Source organism: Telopea speciosissima, chromosome 2, assembly GCF_018873765.1.
Source record: "Telopea speciosissima isolate NSW1024214 ecotype Mountain lineage chromosome 2, Tspe_v1, whole genome shotgun sequence".
Lineage (NCBI taxonomy): Eukaryota > Viridiplantae > Streptophyta > Magnoliopsida > Proteales > Proteaceae > Telopea > Telopea speciosissima.
Window position 1 is genome coordinate 70,783,070 of NC_057917.1, and position 15,864 is coordinate 70,798,933.

General features: G+C 38.4%; 1 protein-coding gene across 2 annotated transcripts; it reads left to right on the plus strand.

Moving 5' to 3' along the window:
- Positions 1–3,393: 3,393 nt before the first annotated feature.
- On the plus strand, positions 3,394–15,859 carry LOC122652374. Of its 2 annotated transcripts, XM_043846091.1 has the most exons (5): positions 3,394–4,955; positions 4,986–5,347; positions 12,488–12,601; positions 12,765–12,905; positions 15,538–15,859. In XM_043846091.1, exons 1-5 carry the CDS (start codon positions 3,608–3,610, stop codon positions 15,676–15,678), a joined length of 2,106 nt encoding a protein of 701 aa, XP_043702026.1. In that variant the 5' UTR covers positions 3,394–3,607; the 3' UTR covers positions 15,679–15,859. The 2 variants fall into 2 exon arrangements, with proteins under 2 accessions (XP_043702026.1, XP_043702025.1); XM_043846090.1 differs by having other exon boundaries at positions 3,394–5,347.
- The last annotated feature ends 5 nt before the right edge of the window (positions 15,860–15,864 follow it).

A 15,864-nucleotide genomic window follows, 5' to 3' on the forward strand; every position in this document is an offset into this window, starting at 1 on the left:
TGGCAGTACATGTGTACATGCCCTAGATTCCATAATGATGGTGTTGATTAGTGGGGGGTTGTATGTGATAAATTGTTATCATATAGGGAGTTATGTAGAATTTGCTAATTTAATTGGCTTTTTATTTAATTAATGAAATTGATGCTAATTGTAATTATTCATTAATAATTAAATAAAGTAGCTAATTAATACTTTCCCTATTAGATTCTGCTTCTTCCTTTTTTTTGGAGCACTTTGAGTTTAAACAGAACTGCCAGACTGAGAGAGAGAGAGACTGACTCTCACTGGGATTAAAGTAATCCATCCAGTGTTTAATTAAAACCCTAGATTTATAAAAAGACCAGAAAATGCAGGAGGAGGCAGTGCTCCACGTTTTTGCCTGGCCCCCCTCTTCTGCGTTTTGGTCTCTCTCTCCCTCTTTGAGATCTCTTCTTCTTCTTTTAGTTTCTCTCATCTGTGTTTGAGAGTTAGGGTTTGTGAAACCCTAGATCTGTGCTGAAGAATTTGAGAGCATCGGGAATTGGCTTGAAGAACCTTGGTAGCACCATTGGAGGTTCAGATCTGTTTACTTGGAGCGCTCACTGGAGGAAGAACCATTGTCTATTGGAGGAGCAACACTTGAGGCTTACCAGGTTAGCAATTCTTGTTTAATTCATTCGGTTATTAATTATTAATATTTATGGGATGCGAAAGAAACTCGAATCGATTTATTTTCGCTGCGCATTCGAGTATGGGATGGATCCCTCTTGCCATGTGATGGATTAGAGATGTTGTTTCTCTGTCCCTAATATGCTCTATAATTGCGTGGGACACATGAGGGAAGGAAAAACCCTAACAGGGTTGCACCAGGGTTCCCATGGGCAACCATGGAAAATCCTAAAAATTAAAATGGGGCGGGGACACCATGGGCTAACCTAGGGTGCAATACCCTAATTGGTTTATAATTGGTTTCCCTAGGGAACCATGGTTTTATCCCTGGACCGTAGTTTGGCCTACACCCCTACCATCCCATGTCTCCCACTTCTCCGACGAACCTGAACCAACCTCTCCCTCAACCGCTCACTCGCCCCTACCTTGCTCTCTTTTTTCTTTCACTCCGATCATCGGAGAAGATAACGGGTAAAATGGAGATTTTAAAAAAAATACTAAGAGGGTAAAATGGACATTTTAATCTTGGGTGGTAACCCTGCTTAACATCAGGGGGAAGATTGATATTTTGACCCAGTATGGTATGTCAGTGACATATTGAATACTTACAGGGGGTGTCCGTGAAATTTACCCCCAAAAAAAAAATATTTTAAACCGCACCGTACTAGTCTAAACTCTAAACTCCTCACATGGGGGTACGATTGGTATAAGGTATCAATTGGAATCATGATCTTTGTCTTTAGTGGCTCCGCCCATGAGAGTGTATGACTTATGATGAACCCATTGGGTCCCCATGCTTCTTCAAATTTTCCATTTTTGTCCCAAACGTACACCCATGAGTGCGTACTACGCAGTCCATCGGGGGTCCCGGTCACTCTCCGTACAACTGTGTTTATGCGGGATTCTTTGTAGATTTCATTCTCGCTCGTTCGTTCTTCCGTTCTTTTGAGTCTTCCCCGAGGCGAAACGAAGAGGGTGGATTTTTCATTCTGTGCAGGTAAAGAGTGAGTAAAACCCCTTTCATGCGTTTGAACTTGTTTCTTCTTTTTGGAATTTTTATGTATTTGAGGTTTCGAACTTCGATTGCACCCTTTCGATCCTCTTTCACGGCTCACCTGACCTTGAATTCTTTCGAATTTGATTATGTAGGGATTTCCCTCTCTTTTTATCTCTTCGCCCTCTCTCTTCCAATCTCTTTTCATTCTTATTCGATTTATTTGGTTAATTCTTGGGGTTTTCATTTATATGACCGTTGACGGTTTCTGGTTAGGATTCTCTGTAGTTCCTGACAGTTGCTTATCTTTATGGTTTTCTACGAAAGGAAATCTATTCGAGATAATAAAATTTCTCTTTGGTAATTGCTGTTCTCTTCACATGGGTAATTTTGTTTTCGTTTATTATTCTACTTGAACTGCATACTTTGATTTGTACACTTCTGCGGTTGGTTTAATATGTTGTATAAAAAGTGGATTCTGGAATCAATTTTTTAAATAGCTCGAGTGAAGGTAATAGAAAGTTATCCATAGATAAAAATGACAAGCCTTTTGTTGCCACTGATTCCTACTTACAAGTCATCTGCTCGATTTGTTCCTCTTTGTGAACAGCAATGACAAGCCAAGTCTATTTTCTGGAAATTCCCTTTAGTCTGTTTCTCTAAGTGTAATTTTTTGGTGCGTCTTTGCTTTAGGATGGACATTATGTAATTGTTTGAAACTAATATATACTACAGACCATGGAACTTAATGAACTAGTTTTTCTACATTTCCTTATAATATCTTTTCCTTATACTTATTCCTATCCGTTTTTCATTGCATTGTGTTCATTGATCATATGAAACCATTAAGAGTGGGTGAGGGTGCTGCTCTGTGTATAAAATGTGGTCCAAGCAATTTGGAGCAGATTCATTTATGAACCATACTCCTAAAAGTTTGGGTAAGAGGGTCACCACAAGTGTTACGTCATGCTTCAACATTCCTACATAACTAGATTACTTTTCCATGAATTCATTTCATTTCTTCCTCATACTCCTTTTCTCTTATTTTTCAAGTAAGCCTTCTTTCACTGCCTAACTTCAATTCAAATCAACGAACCTTGAGTTCTCGTTCTATATCTTCTTTAGTTTTGCTAAACATATTTATTTCCGATTTAAATCTGATCTCCTAGGTTGAGTTCATGCTTTTTACCTCCTCTATAGACTTAATACCCTTCTATAAGCTTTTGCTCGGAATATTTTCTACTTTTCAAACTCCAAATGTCCTTCCTTTTTGGCCAATGGCTTTTAATAATAAAGACACTATTCAATACTTCATCTCTTTTGGTTGATACTGAAATGCCTTCCCTTCATCTTATTTAAATGATGAATAACATATAAACTAAGAAATAGTGATACCCCTATTCATTTCCTTTTCCATATATTACTAAAATATTTCAATATTTCATCCCTCATACTATTTAAATGATGAATAATATATAAACGAAGAAATAGTGATACCCCTATTCATTTCCTTTTCCATAAATTACTAAAATATTTCATCCATTTTACTTATATTTGTTAAGCTACTTTCACCAAGATCCCAATACACTTGTGTTTGGAGCTTTTCAAATTTGGCTATCCGATGCTCCATACCTGCTCCACACTTCCACTCCATGCTCTGCTTACTTAGGCTTGCCCATTCAATTTCTGTTTAATGTTCGTCTTCCGACTCATGTTAATGATTGTTCTCTCTGTTTCATTGTACTTTGCAGGTGATTTAACCATTTTTAGATCGAGTTATTTAATCTCTCCTGAAGGTTGGGTTCAAGTGGAGAGGATAAAACTTACAGCCAAGTGTGGGAATCTTTTGGGCAAATTCATTTCAGATAATTTAAAATGTGATCATGGGAGATAGTGGAACTGAAGCAAAAGCTTTCTTCTGCTGATGACAGCTCTTGATAATAATAATAATCTTATCCCTTATATATGTTGTTCTCTTCAAGAAGCATCGACTTGGAACAAAGAATGTCCCGGGGTCAATCTCAACCAAGAACATCTACTGCAAGCAGAACTCTTGGAAGGTGCACTGAGAAAGAAAAAAATGATTCTATTGTTTACATTGATGTTGACCCTGATGATCTATCTGATGTTGTTGTTATTGATGCTCCGGGGTCCTCTCAGCAAAGAAGACAACATGGTTCCAATGTATCCAGAAATGACAAAAACATTCCGTCTGGGAGTATTATTAGCATTGATGATGATGATGATGGCAGTCCTGCAAATGATGGTGAAAGAGGTGGTGATCTGGACAGTGATACCGCCTCAAGCAGGGTATCTCGATGTGAACCCCACCAATCACAGAGCTCTGAAGAGTCCGATGGTGAAGACTGTCAGTTCATTCAGGAAAGAAGTTTCCCTGTGAAATTATCGAAGTGTAAAAGGACTTACTCTGGGAAAACAATCCCAAGAAGTATTTTTACTTTTAATCCTCTCTCTGAGGGTGGGTCATCAGAAAGTGACGGTTCTGACTGTGAGCTTATGGAGGGTTCTTATGGAAAAATTCGTGATCAGTGGGAAAAAGCCTCTACAAGGAAAAAAACATCGGAGTATATCTATAACCCCCAATCTGTTGTAGAGGAGCAGGGTAGTGGCTCTGGATCCCATTCTGATAATCAAAAGAATGTTGAAGTAGAAAATGAGTCTGAACAAGAGAAAGAAACCCCTGTTCATTCTGATTCAAGTAACTCCAACAACAGAAAAGAGAATATATCTTCCTGTACAGCCTCTGAATCAATACTTGTGGAAGACTCTTCTCTCAACCCTGAGGAGAACAACCCCGTCGAGAATTTGGATCCAACAGCTCTTGGGCAAGAAAGCCGTTCATGGAATGAAACACAGGAAACACATTTTTCTGAAAGAAAGTATGATCATTCGTGGAGAAAACCTTTTTTCTCCTCTCAAGAACAAACTGATGAACAGTTAAATTGTGAAAGCACCTTCTTTAATGACAAAGAGGAGAATGCTGCTGCAGAAACTTTTTGGTTCAAAAATCAACCAGGCTATGATTCACAGTCCAATCATGGAAAGGCTAATTTCCAGGACAAAGAGGATTCTTCCTGCAACACCCATCAATCAGTTCAAACGCAAGTGGGTCAGGATAGAGAAGTATATTTGGGCAAAAATGAAGGGATTCATCGAGAACATTCTAGTTGCAACACACAGCCTCCAAATGACACCAAATTTGAAAGAGCTAGTTTTCAGGACAAGGAGAAACTAGTTTCTGGAGATCCATCTTTTTGTGATACTCAACCATGCTTCAGAAAACACCTCAATCGTGGCCCTGAAGACAAAAAGGGACAAATCACTGGGGAGTCTTTTTCCAATGCTCAATCATGGGATGACCCTGACATCAATCTTGGTACATTCAGTTGTCAGGACAGAGCAAAATCTGTTTCTGATGAATCGTTATGCAACACTCAACAAGATGGAACACAAGTTGAGAGTGGGAGATGTTTTAGAGATGGTGCTGAACATGATCCTGAATATATTTCCAAAGGTCGACTGCAGGGCGAGAAGAATCAACTGTTACATACTCAAGATGGGAATTGTACGCCTGATGATCAGAATGATATAATTAGTGAAAGAGAAAAGATCAAGGAGACTGATGAGTACAAGCGTGCGGTAGAAGAAGAATGGGCATCCAGGCAACAGGAATTACAAATTCAGGTTTGGCATATATAATTTGCTTTGACTTATCGATTGGTTATCTGGAGTGTTTCTTGAATTTTGTATCTGATTTTATTTTCCTTGTAGTATGTGTTACCGTCTTGTTGAAGTTAATCAAAGACCACATTGAGACACAAAGCCTTCCTGAATAAGAGTCAATCCCCCTTTACGGATTATGGGGAAACAAGGAATGAGAAAAGAAATATACTAACAGTCGCCTTTTGTCAGGATTTTGTGAGAAATATGCATGATCACATTGGATAAAAAAATATCTCCATCCATGGAAATTATCTCTTAAATATGCAGCCAAATGCTGCCCAAGAGCATAAATACTCTTTAGAGCTGAGGGATGAAATCTATCTTTGAATCCTTCTAAATTTCTTACAACTTTTGTTGCATGCAGGTGATATTTAATAAAATGATCCATTTCATGATAAAGATGCTACTTTTTAAAGCTAATAGTACAGGTGGTAAACTGTTTAATAGATAAGTTTAGTCTGTGTGTTTGAATGGTCCCCAGAGACCTTTAAATCTGCTTGCTTATTTATTTATTATTTATTTTGGGGTTATGCCTTTTAATCTGATTGCAGATTCATGCAATATGTGATTAGCATTTTGAGGGGAAGTTTATGTAATGATGATTACTTTGCTATCATTCCCCCCAATCAAAACCTCAAATATTTTTTGACATTGCCAAGCTACACTCGTCATCTTTCAAAGGATACAGACTCTATTTTGGTTCAGTAATTCTACTTCTATTATATGCGTATTTTGATCCATTTGTGGCTCAATATTAGAAAAAAAAAGGGAGGTAATACTAAAGATTGAATTGGAAAGTTAACACTTTTTCATCCTGTAATGTAATGTTGTTTAGATAATGAGAATTCAGATCCCTTAATTTACTCAAAACAAGTGTAATGCCTTTCAGATTTGAATATTGTTTGGTGCTGAAGCAGTCCTTGGAATTTTGGGGGATGACTATCATTAGACCCAGAACACAACAGATTCGACATAAGTTTACCTCAATCCTTCTAGCTTAACTTTAATGGCAGTTCAAGGGGAGAAAGCAGGTCCTGCAGGCCTAGGTGGATTTGTTAGAAAATGCAATGCAAACTTAGTGATTGTTTTCTTTGGCCCAATTGAATTCAATTTGAATAGAAGTTAAGAGCTTTGGCCTTTGGGTTAGCGGTTGATGATCATTTAGGCTTAAATTCAATGTTCATGGAAGCAGATTTGCAATTGCTATACAGACTTCACTAGACAAGGGGCCTTGGGACTTCGCTCTCCTGACCTTGGATAGGCTCTTTGTGCCAGAATAGGAGTTTTAGTTCCAGGTTTTTATGGTGTTACTAGGGTTGGATTCTTGAATCTTGATAGGTTGAAGGGCAATGGAAAGAATAGGTACGGATGAAAGTAGAACTTTCTGAATTCTGAATAAGTTGAATGATAGTTTTCAGGGACTGGAATGGCTTCTGGGTACAGAACATAGAGAATATGTTGACATAGTTCCAAACAGATACCTTTGACAGTGGAGGAAGGTATACTGAGTCACTGACTATGAGTAGCCAAGTAGGTGCATTAATCTTATGAGATGATGCAGGAGCAGTTCTTTGGACCGGGTCCGAATTGGGATTTGGGTGTAGCAGGATCTTAGTAGTTTATTTATTTGGATTTATCTGGTAATCTTTTACTTAGGCTAGAGTTCCATTCCAGTTTTAGTTCTAGAGGTTGATTCCATTATAGATTTAGATTGTATAAAATAATGAGATAAGTTAGATTTTACTTCTATTTCAGCATTAGACTACTATTAGGAAATTTTCAATTTCTTTTATATAAATATGCTCATAACCCAATTCATTGGATAGATTTGATAATGGAATATTGAGTTGTTTGGTAGTAGCCTGTTTGCCTGTGTGGCATAGGGCAGCTTGGCTGTCGTTTTCTTCTCCTCCCCTCCCCCTTTCTCCCTGCGATCTCTCTCTCTCTCTTCTTCTCTGTCAGTGTTACCATACTCTGTTTGGGTGATCTGACAGTTCCCCACCACTTAACTCAATCTCCCTAACCCATCCTCCTTTCTTCCTCATACCTTGGTCATGAGCTCTTCTATCTTAGGCGACCCAACCTGTTGGAATTTTATTTCCATTGAACCTTTCTATTGTGAAGTTGAAACCAGCAAACAGTCCTGTTTTTACTGGTTCCACCAGATTAAATTTCAGCAACCAAAATTGATTTTTTCTGCTGATTATTTGAGTGTTGATCAAGTGGATGTGGTAGGCTATCGAGTTCCTAATCATCACCCAAATTTTCAGACTCATAGGAGTCCATTCGGGTGAGAAATCGACCTGAAATCTAATTCCATCTATCACTGGTTGCTTGTGTCGTGAGGTTGAAGACAACCTCAACGACATCACAATCCCCTCCCCTTTTATTCCTTCTTTCCATTATTACTCTTGCCTTATTCTTAATTCTGCCTTCCCCTTTTTATTTTTTGTTCTTCCCTAGTCTGCCCTTGAGCAATAAATACTATGTCCTCTATTGCCTAGTCTGCTCTTAACCACTCTGGTTTATTACAAGTCTGCCACTCTGGTTTATTACAAGTCTGCCATTCCCCTCTAGTGCTTGAACTTACGTTGAATCAGGTAGGCCCATAGCGGACCCAAATAGGCTTTAGTGACCCAGGTTCCACATCAAATTTGTATCGGAGACGAACTTGAGGCTACATCATGGAGGTAGACGATTCATGCCGTTGATTATTGATGAAATCCATACCAAGAAAGATATCGAGCATGATAGAAGCTTCAGAAGATGGATAAGAGGTGGTAGAAAAGGTGGACAATGAAAGTGACGATAAGCTGAAGTAAATGGTTCGATAAAGATTGAAGCTGAGGAATTGATCAACGGTCCCATTGCAGATGTGAAACCCAACGATCGGATTCCAATTGGAGAGATATTGTTTGCCAATGATCGTCAGGGGATTGCAGCGGCTGATCGTGAGATGTGCTGGATCATCACTCCGTAAAGCCAAAGATTGTGGATCAATTAACGACGGAAGCTAGTGAAGTGAAAGCCAGTTACCACCATGAGTTCATTCTTCCCCATAATTTTCCAGACGTGGATGCAACCCCAAAGCTTCATATTATTTATTTTATTCGAGTTACAGGCAAGGAGCAGCTAGCCCCATTCAAGACTTTTATTCCTGCCCTTCTACAAAACTAGTGGGCGAGTTTTTCTCAATATTGGGGGAATTCATGCAGGAGCAGTTCTTTGGACCGGGCCGAACTTGTTTGAGAGTTCTGATAGAGAACCGGGTGTGAATTGGGATTTGCATCTAGCAGGATATTAGTAGCTTATTTATTTATTTGGATTTATCTTGTAATCTCTTACTTAGGCTAGAGTTCTGTTCCATTTTTAGTTTTAGAGTTTGATTCCATTATAGATTTAGATTGGGTTAGATAATTAGGAGATATGAGTTAGATTTTACTAGTATTTCAGCATTAGATTACAATTAGGAAACTTTCAATTTCATTTATATATATATATATATATATATATATATATATATATATATATATATGCTTGTAACCCAATTCATTGGGTAGATTTGATGAGTGGAATATTGAGTTATTTGGAAGTAACCTGCGTGGCGTAGGGCAGCTTGGCTCTCATTTTCTTCTCCTTCTCCCCTTTTCTCCCTGCGATCTCTCTCTTCTTCTCCTCTTCCCTGTCAGTGTTACCATACTCTGTTTTGGGTGATCTAACAATTCCCAACCATGTGAACTCAATCTCCCTAACCAATCCTCCTTTCTTTCCTCATACCTTGGGTGTGAGCTATTTGTAGGCGACCCACCCCCTTGGAATTTTATTTCCATTAAACTTTGGTCCTGGTTTTACTGGTTCCTCCAGATTGAATTTCAGAAACCAAAATTGATTTTTTCTGCTGATTATTTGAGTGTTGATGAAGCTGATATGACAGGCCATCGAGTTCCTAATCACCACCCAAATGGATTCCATTCGGGTGAGAAATCCACCTGGAATCGAATTCCATTTACCGCTGATTGCTTTTGTTGTGATGTTGAAGACAACCTCAACGACATAACACTCCCCTCCCCTTTTATTCCTTATTTCCATTATTACCGTTACCTTTATTCTTAATTTTGTCTTGCCTTTTATTTTTTATTATTGCCTAGTCTGTCCTTGATCAATAAATACTATTCCTCTCTTGTCCATTTCCCCTATTGCCTTGCCCTTAAACATTCTGGTTTCTTACAATTCTGCCATTCCCTTCTAGTGCTTGGACTTATGTTGAATCGGGTGGGCCCATAGCAAACCCAAATTGGGTTTTGTGACCCGAGTTCCGCATCAGGAGTTAGCTAGCACCTAGGAATCTATGTGCAGTTTAAAGAATATATTTTCAAAGAGGGCCTGGAATCCACACAGCAACTGCAGAAAGCTTGATGGAAAAAATCGTTCATTCTGAAATATGTGTGGGTATGAATACATAATACAGTACGTCCTCTTATTATCAATATTTCATGAACTGATAATCAATCACAGCTAATACTGTAATATTTTGAGGAGCCTAGTTCGTTGTAGTTTATAACAATTATGGTTGTAGTTTTTCTAGTCTAGCAGTTCTAGAGTGTTTCTCGACAAATATCTGCCACATGGCAGATTAGATAGAGCTGAAATTTTGTGGACAGGTGGCCCAAAGATCCCCTGGTCACTTGTGAAGTTTCAGCTAAAACAGAGTTGGCCAAATGGAAAAATGAGGTTTTGAAAATCCAGTGGAAAAATGAAACCTTTCTATAGAGAAATGGATGGCTGAAAGTACAAGAAAATAAGCCGATACATGGGAGTTATATGGTTGAATCTAAGTTTGAAATTTGACACGTGTCCAATCTTGACCATTTTCTAGATATTCATACAGTCAAGATTGCCATATCACCCTTCCACGTGACAAAACATGGTTTCAGTCTAGAGATGCTCTCTAGTCTTGCTGGACTGAAGAACTTTTGCCAACAATAAAATTCCCTATCAGAAATAAAATTTCTCTCGTCCATGATAATTAGTTACTGGAGGGTCTACCGTAGTTGCTGAGCAACCCACGTGCTATGACAGCTGAGGCTTCTTTTCCCAAGTCATGACCTACTGAATGGAAGTGATGCAGTTGCATTCGACATTAATCCCATATCGAGGCCTTTGCGCAAGCATGGGAGGCCCATGAGGTGCTGGTGGCAGACTGGCAGTCCTATGGGCTGAAATTGACTTTTGGGTAGTTACGCTATTGATGCAGATCCAATCAGATCTGATGGTTCTGATTGGCCTGCAAGTAATGGTCCCAACGATGGAATAGAGGAGATTTCAATTTGACGGCTAGTTGGGATAAGGTTCAGTTGTTGTGGGAAAGATCTTCATATGGTCTTTTATTAATTTTGAAAAAGCTTATGATAAAGTTCCTAGAGAGTTAATTCGGCAAATTTTAGAGAAGAAAAATGTTTCGATTAATTACGTGGACATAATTAAAGATATGTATAATGATGTAGTGACTAGTGTAAGAACTGTGAGGGTACAGGGCAGTGAATTCCCAATAACAGTTGAATTACACCAAGGTTCAGAAACCCATATTTGTTTGCACTAATCATGGATGAGTTGACTAGAGACTTTCAAAATCAGATCCCTTGGTGTATGCTTTTTGCAGATGATATTGTTATGGTGTATGAAACAAATGCTGGGAAATTGAAAAGTTGGATTTATGGATATCAACACTGGAATCATAAGGTTTTAAGATAAGCAGAACAAAGCATAGTATATGACGTGTAGCTTTACTAATAATAGGAATGAGAGTGGGGTGGTGAAAATTGACGATAGGGAGTTACCACAAAGTAATTAACTTTAGAAACCTAGGTTCAATCATGAGTAAAGAAGGAAAAATAGTTGATGATATTATACAGAGAATCAGAATAGGGTGGATGAAATCGAGGAGTGCATCCTGAGTACTTTGTGATAGGCTTATTCCTTTAAAACTCAAGGGAAATTTTTATAGAACAGCCATATGATCAGCAAATGTATGAGCCTGAGTGTTGGGCAATAAAGAAAATACATTGAAACAAACTTAATGTGGCTGAAATGAGGATGTTGCGGTGGATGAGTTGTAAAACAAGAAAGATAAAAAAAAGAATTAACAAATTAGAGCAAACCTGGGAGTTGCCCCTATTCATTATATGTTGCGAGAAACTCATCTAAGGTGGCATGGACACATGCAATGGAGGCCTTTAAATGCTCCAGTATGGACAAGTGATTTCTTTCATATTGAAGGTGCTAGAAGAGCTAGAGGTAGGCTTAAAATAACCATAGGAGAAGTTGTGAGGAAAGATATGTATAGCTTTGGACGAGAATCTTGTATGGCTTTGAATAGAGCTGATTGGAGAAAAAGGATCCATGTGGCCGACCCCATTTAGTTGGTATAAGCTAGAGTTGTTTGGTTTTTTCTTGTTTGTTTATCTAATGACAAAAATTCCAACACTAGAGATACCCTATGTGGGCCATGTGGATCTACTGCTCGAGTAAAACCTGCTGTAACTCGTAGGACAGTTTGGAAACTGTTTTGTTCCGCATCAGAAATCTGATCCAAGTGGTAACCAAGGTCCTGTTATGACCTTAACAATGAACTAATGAAGGCAGGAATTGGGAGGGTTGAAATGTACCAAAGAGTGCGAGCCTTTATGGGTGGTTTCTATTTTATGCTCTATCTAATAAAGTGTTATTTATTTATTTTTAAAAAATTGCAATTTGATAGGGAAGGGAGGGAGAGGGCGAGCCTTGGTGCAATAGTAAGGTTGCTCCATTGTGACCAAGTGGTCACGGGTTCGAGTTTGGAAACAGCCTCTTTGCAAAAGCAAGGGTAAGGCTGTGTACATTATGACCCTCCCCAGATCCTGCAGTGGCGGGAGCCTAGTGCACTGGGTACGCCCTTTTTGATAGGGAAGGGAGGGGAAGAGAGGAAATCTTAATTTATCCTAAAACTATATTCGTCTACAATTCAGGCATATTGACTTGCAAAATTGGAATGAGAAAAAAAGATGTGAATGCCCTGAAGCTGCTAAACGTTCCATCTGATCTATTGTTCTTGGTCCCTTGCAGGCTGAAGAAGCAAAGAGGTTAAAGAAGAGAAAGAAGGCTGAAAGTATGCGTCTGTTAGACATGGAGAGAAGACAAAAACAACGTGTGGAAGAAATGCGGGAATCACAAAAGAAGGTATGATTCTGTAGCTCTTTCTTCATCTATATTTTGTTCCCCCCCCCCTTGCGTTTCTGATCTATGCAGTTACGGTAGGGAGTTAGCAAAGCAGCTATACATATTCTTTACCTCCCTCCCTCTTGAGGTTGTGACTTTCTTCCCTTATATGATTCTAATTCAGGATGAGGAAACTATAAACTTGAAAGAGCAGCTTCGTGTTGAGATAAGAAGGGAACTTGATAGATTGGAGCGTATGCACAATGATATGGCTTCTCTACTTCGTGCCTTGGGTATCCATGTAGGTGGTTCGATGCCCTATGAGGTGAGTTGCGAGTGTTCCATGTTTTTGCTTTTGACTCCAAGTTTCACGATTTATATCACAAATAAATGCCTGCCAGAAGCCTCCTTAAGCCATTTTGAATATCTCATTGACTTAACAAGAACTGCTAGTATCAAAATGTTCAATACAACCTTATTCCAGGACTGGAAGCACGTAGCCTGTTGAGCATTATGCTATTCATTAAGAATTTTCATAATTTGTGATCCACCATTTGTATTTTGACATCAAGTCTATCCTGGAGGTATCATTCCGCACAAGGTTTTACTGGTGTCATACTTGTCTGAAAGCTTATGTAGTTATCTACCTATGTTAGAGGGTAAAGAATTGATTTTCTTGAGCAACTGCTACCAGCTTCAAAAGGGTTCCATCAAGATTTATGGCTAATGATGGTTGGTCTCTCTGGTGGTTTTTTCCACAAATTATTCATTCATCAGCCCTCATTTCTTAGAGTCAATGTAATAGAAGTTTTTCTAGTTGAGATGGTGATGCAGGCCAAACAAATAAAGGTGTTATATTATGGTTATACAAGTCTTGGTTTTGGTCTTGTATGGGTAGGGCTTTCTATTTTATGGTTTTTGTTGTAACAAATGGAAATATAATGCCCAATTAATTAGTTCAGGAAGGAGTGATTAATTTTTTTTTCTGTTAGGATTTTTAATTATTGCGATTCATCTGGTGTTTCAGTTAGTTCGACTTTTGTACTAAGTTTCCAATGAGGGTCTATTTAACTCAAAGGAGCATTTGTTTAGTAGGTTTAGGAATTCTAGAGAGTTAAAATAGTTTTCATAAATAAGGCAATGTCTCCATACAAATTTAGTGTGATTTTCAGCAATGAAATTTTATGGTATGGTCTAAAAGATGGTCTCATATCTTTTGGTTTGATGGATAAAGCAGTGATTTGTAAGATAAACAGATTGTCGCCCTTGATTTGATGCAGATAGACGTTGGATTAATAATGTAATTTGATTCTTATCTTTATCTTGTTAGAGTTTGTTCCAGTTATTGAGTCCATGTTAGAGTTAGCTTTTGCTTTCAGTTCTAAGGTAGGATTAGGCCTTTATATTTAATTCTATAAAATATCATGTACCCCACAATGGAGGGGAGAATTATTGTTGAATGAAAATTTGAGTTCATTGTTGGCTGCCAAGAGCTGTGTGCGCATCCCTGTATCTCCGCTCTGATATTCTCTCTACCAACCCAGGTAACATCTTTCTTCTCCTATTCTTCTTCTTCCCTTTCCTCTTCTTTATTTCTGTTTCTATTAAACCTACACTGTTACTCTGTTTTCTGGGTAACGCCGACAGTCCCGCAAAGTTGGATCAATCTCCCTTGATCCTTCTTCTTTTCTCCTCAGTTTTTGGGGTTGAGGCCTTACTTAGGGCGACCCATCCTGCTGAACCTGAGATCCAAAGCTGGCTGGACTATTAAGTTTCAGAACCACTTTCAAATCTGAATCTAAGCCTACTGCCAGAAGTATTTTCAGTCATATCTCCTTTAAATAAAACTTGATTTCTGGTATTGCTATTGCCCATCCCTCAGGCCATCTTTGGAAGCCAAGAAAAGAAAAGAAAAAACATAATAAGACAAAAAATCCTCTATATTGAGTTTTATCAGTTGAATCGAAAGAGGGTTCCACTGGCCTGGGCTGTCATGAGGTTGAAGGCAATGAAGGCAACCTCATGCGTGAGTTTGTTTAATTCCTTTTTTTTTTCCCTCTTTGATCTTCCCAACTTTACCCCTCCCTCTTATGATAATTCTGCCTTGTCCATTAATTTATCTTAATTCCTAGTTTAGCCCTTTCACTATGGTACACGTCGTTTACTTGTTTCCTCTAAGTTGAAGTTTCAATAAATTACAATTCTGTCATTGCTTTTATAATCTTCACTTATTTACTGTTTGTGCCATTAAGCCCATGATTGAGCCTCCTATTACTTGTGTGGGCCCATAAGCGAATCCAACAGGGTTTCCAAACCCCGGGATCGCATCATGTTTTGTGCTCTATTTCCATCTCCATTGCCGTTATTTAGTGTCAGTTACAGATTCTTAGATCTTATTCCAGTGATTGGTCTGAAGCTTTGCACAATATGAGAAAAAGTTTGTGAAAAGGACAAGTAGAGGGATGAGGAGGACAGTGATTATCTGGTTAAAGTGGTGAGCAGATATTCAGATATATGAATACTTTTGAGTTGGTGGCGGCAATAGCTGTAAGCAAATGAAACCAACAGGATTTGAGCAGGGGTTGCCAACATTTATATGTTGATTTGTTTTAGAATTTTCTTTTTCCCTTTTTTTAGTATTCAGTTGTAGAAAGTTTCAGGAATGTATATTTCATTATCTGCATCTTTTTATGGGCAGTCATGGTGATGACCTCCTTGGTTAAACGAGTGCAAGCCATCATCTGTAGTAGTAGTAACATCAAACATCTTATTTGAATGTGGTGGTGGTAGGCACTGTATTTGGACTACTTTGAATAATCATTTTAATAGAGAGAAATCCTAGTTACCTTTTGTTAGATGGAGTGCTAATTTGGATGGTGTAGTTATCTCTGGTTGCTTTTTTACTATTTCTTTTAATTGTTCGCATACTAATATACCGTGTCCATATATTAATGCAGGTAAATGCGGCTTATAGACGAGCCTTGCTAAAATTCCATCCTGATAGAGCATCAAGAACTGATATCCGGCAGCAGGTTGAAGCAGAGGAGAAATTCAAGCTTATATCCCGCTTGAAGGAGAAATTTCTGCCAACATTCTGAGATGGAAATCTGTAACTATTATAGATAGGAGGGAAACAAATTTTTTTGGGGTACCTTGTAGAAGGAATAGGTGGGGTAATTTTCTTGGCCAATTTTTTCTTTACGAGGGGAGTACCCTTTAAACATTTCAGTATTGACAAGTTGCCCCCTTTATCAGAATGAAAGATAAAATTAGCTTTTTGTTGT

What these genes read in the sequence shown, in the direction of transcription:
- LOC122652374 (XM_043846090.1), top strand. Translation starts at nt 3,608, where the DNA reads ATGTTGTTCTCTTCAAGAAGCATCGACTTGGAACAAAGAATGTCCCGG. An exon ending in TGCGGGAATCACAAAAGAAG is followed by an intron (nt 12,602 to 12,764) that starts GTATGATTCTGT and finishes ATTCTAATTCAG; the next exon opens with GATGAGGAAACTATAAACTT. An exon ending in GTGGTTCGATGCCCTATGAG is followed by an intron (nt 12,906 to 15,537) that starts GTGAGTTGCGAG and finishes ATATTAATGCAG; the next exon opens with GTAAATGCGGCTTATAGACG.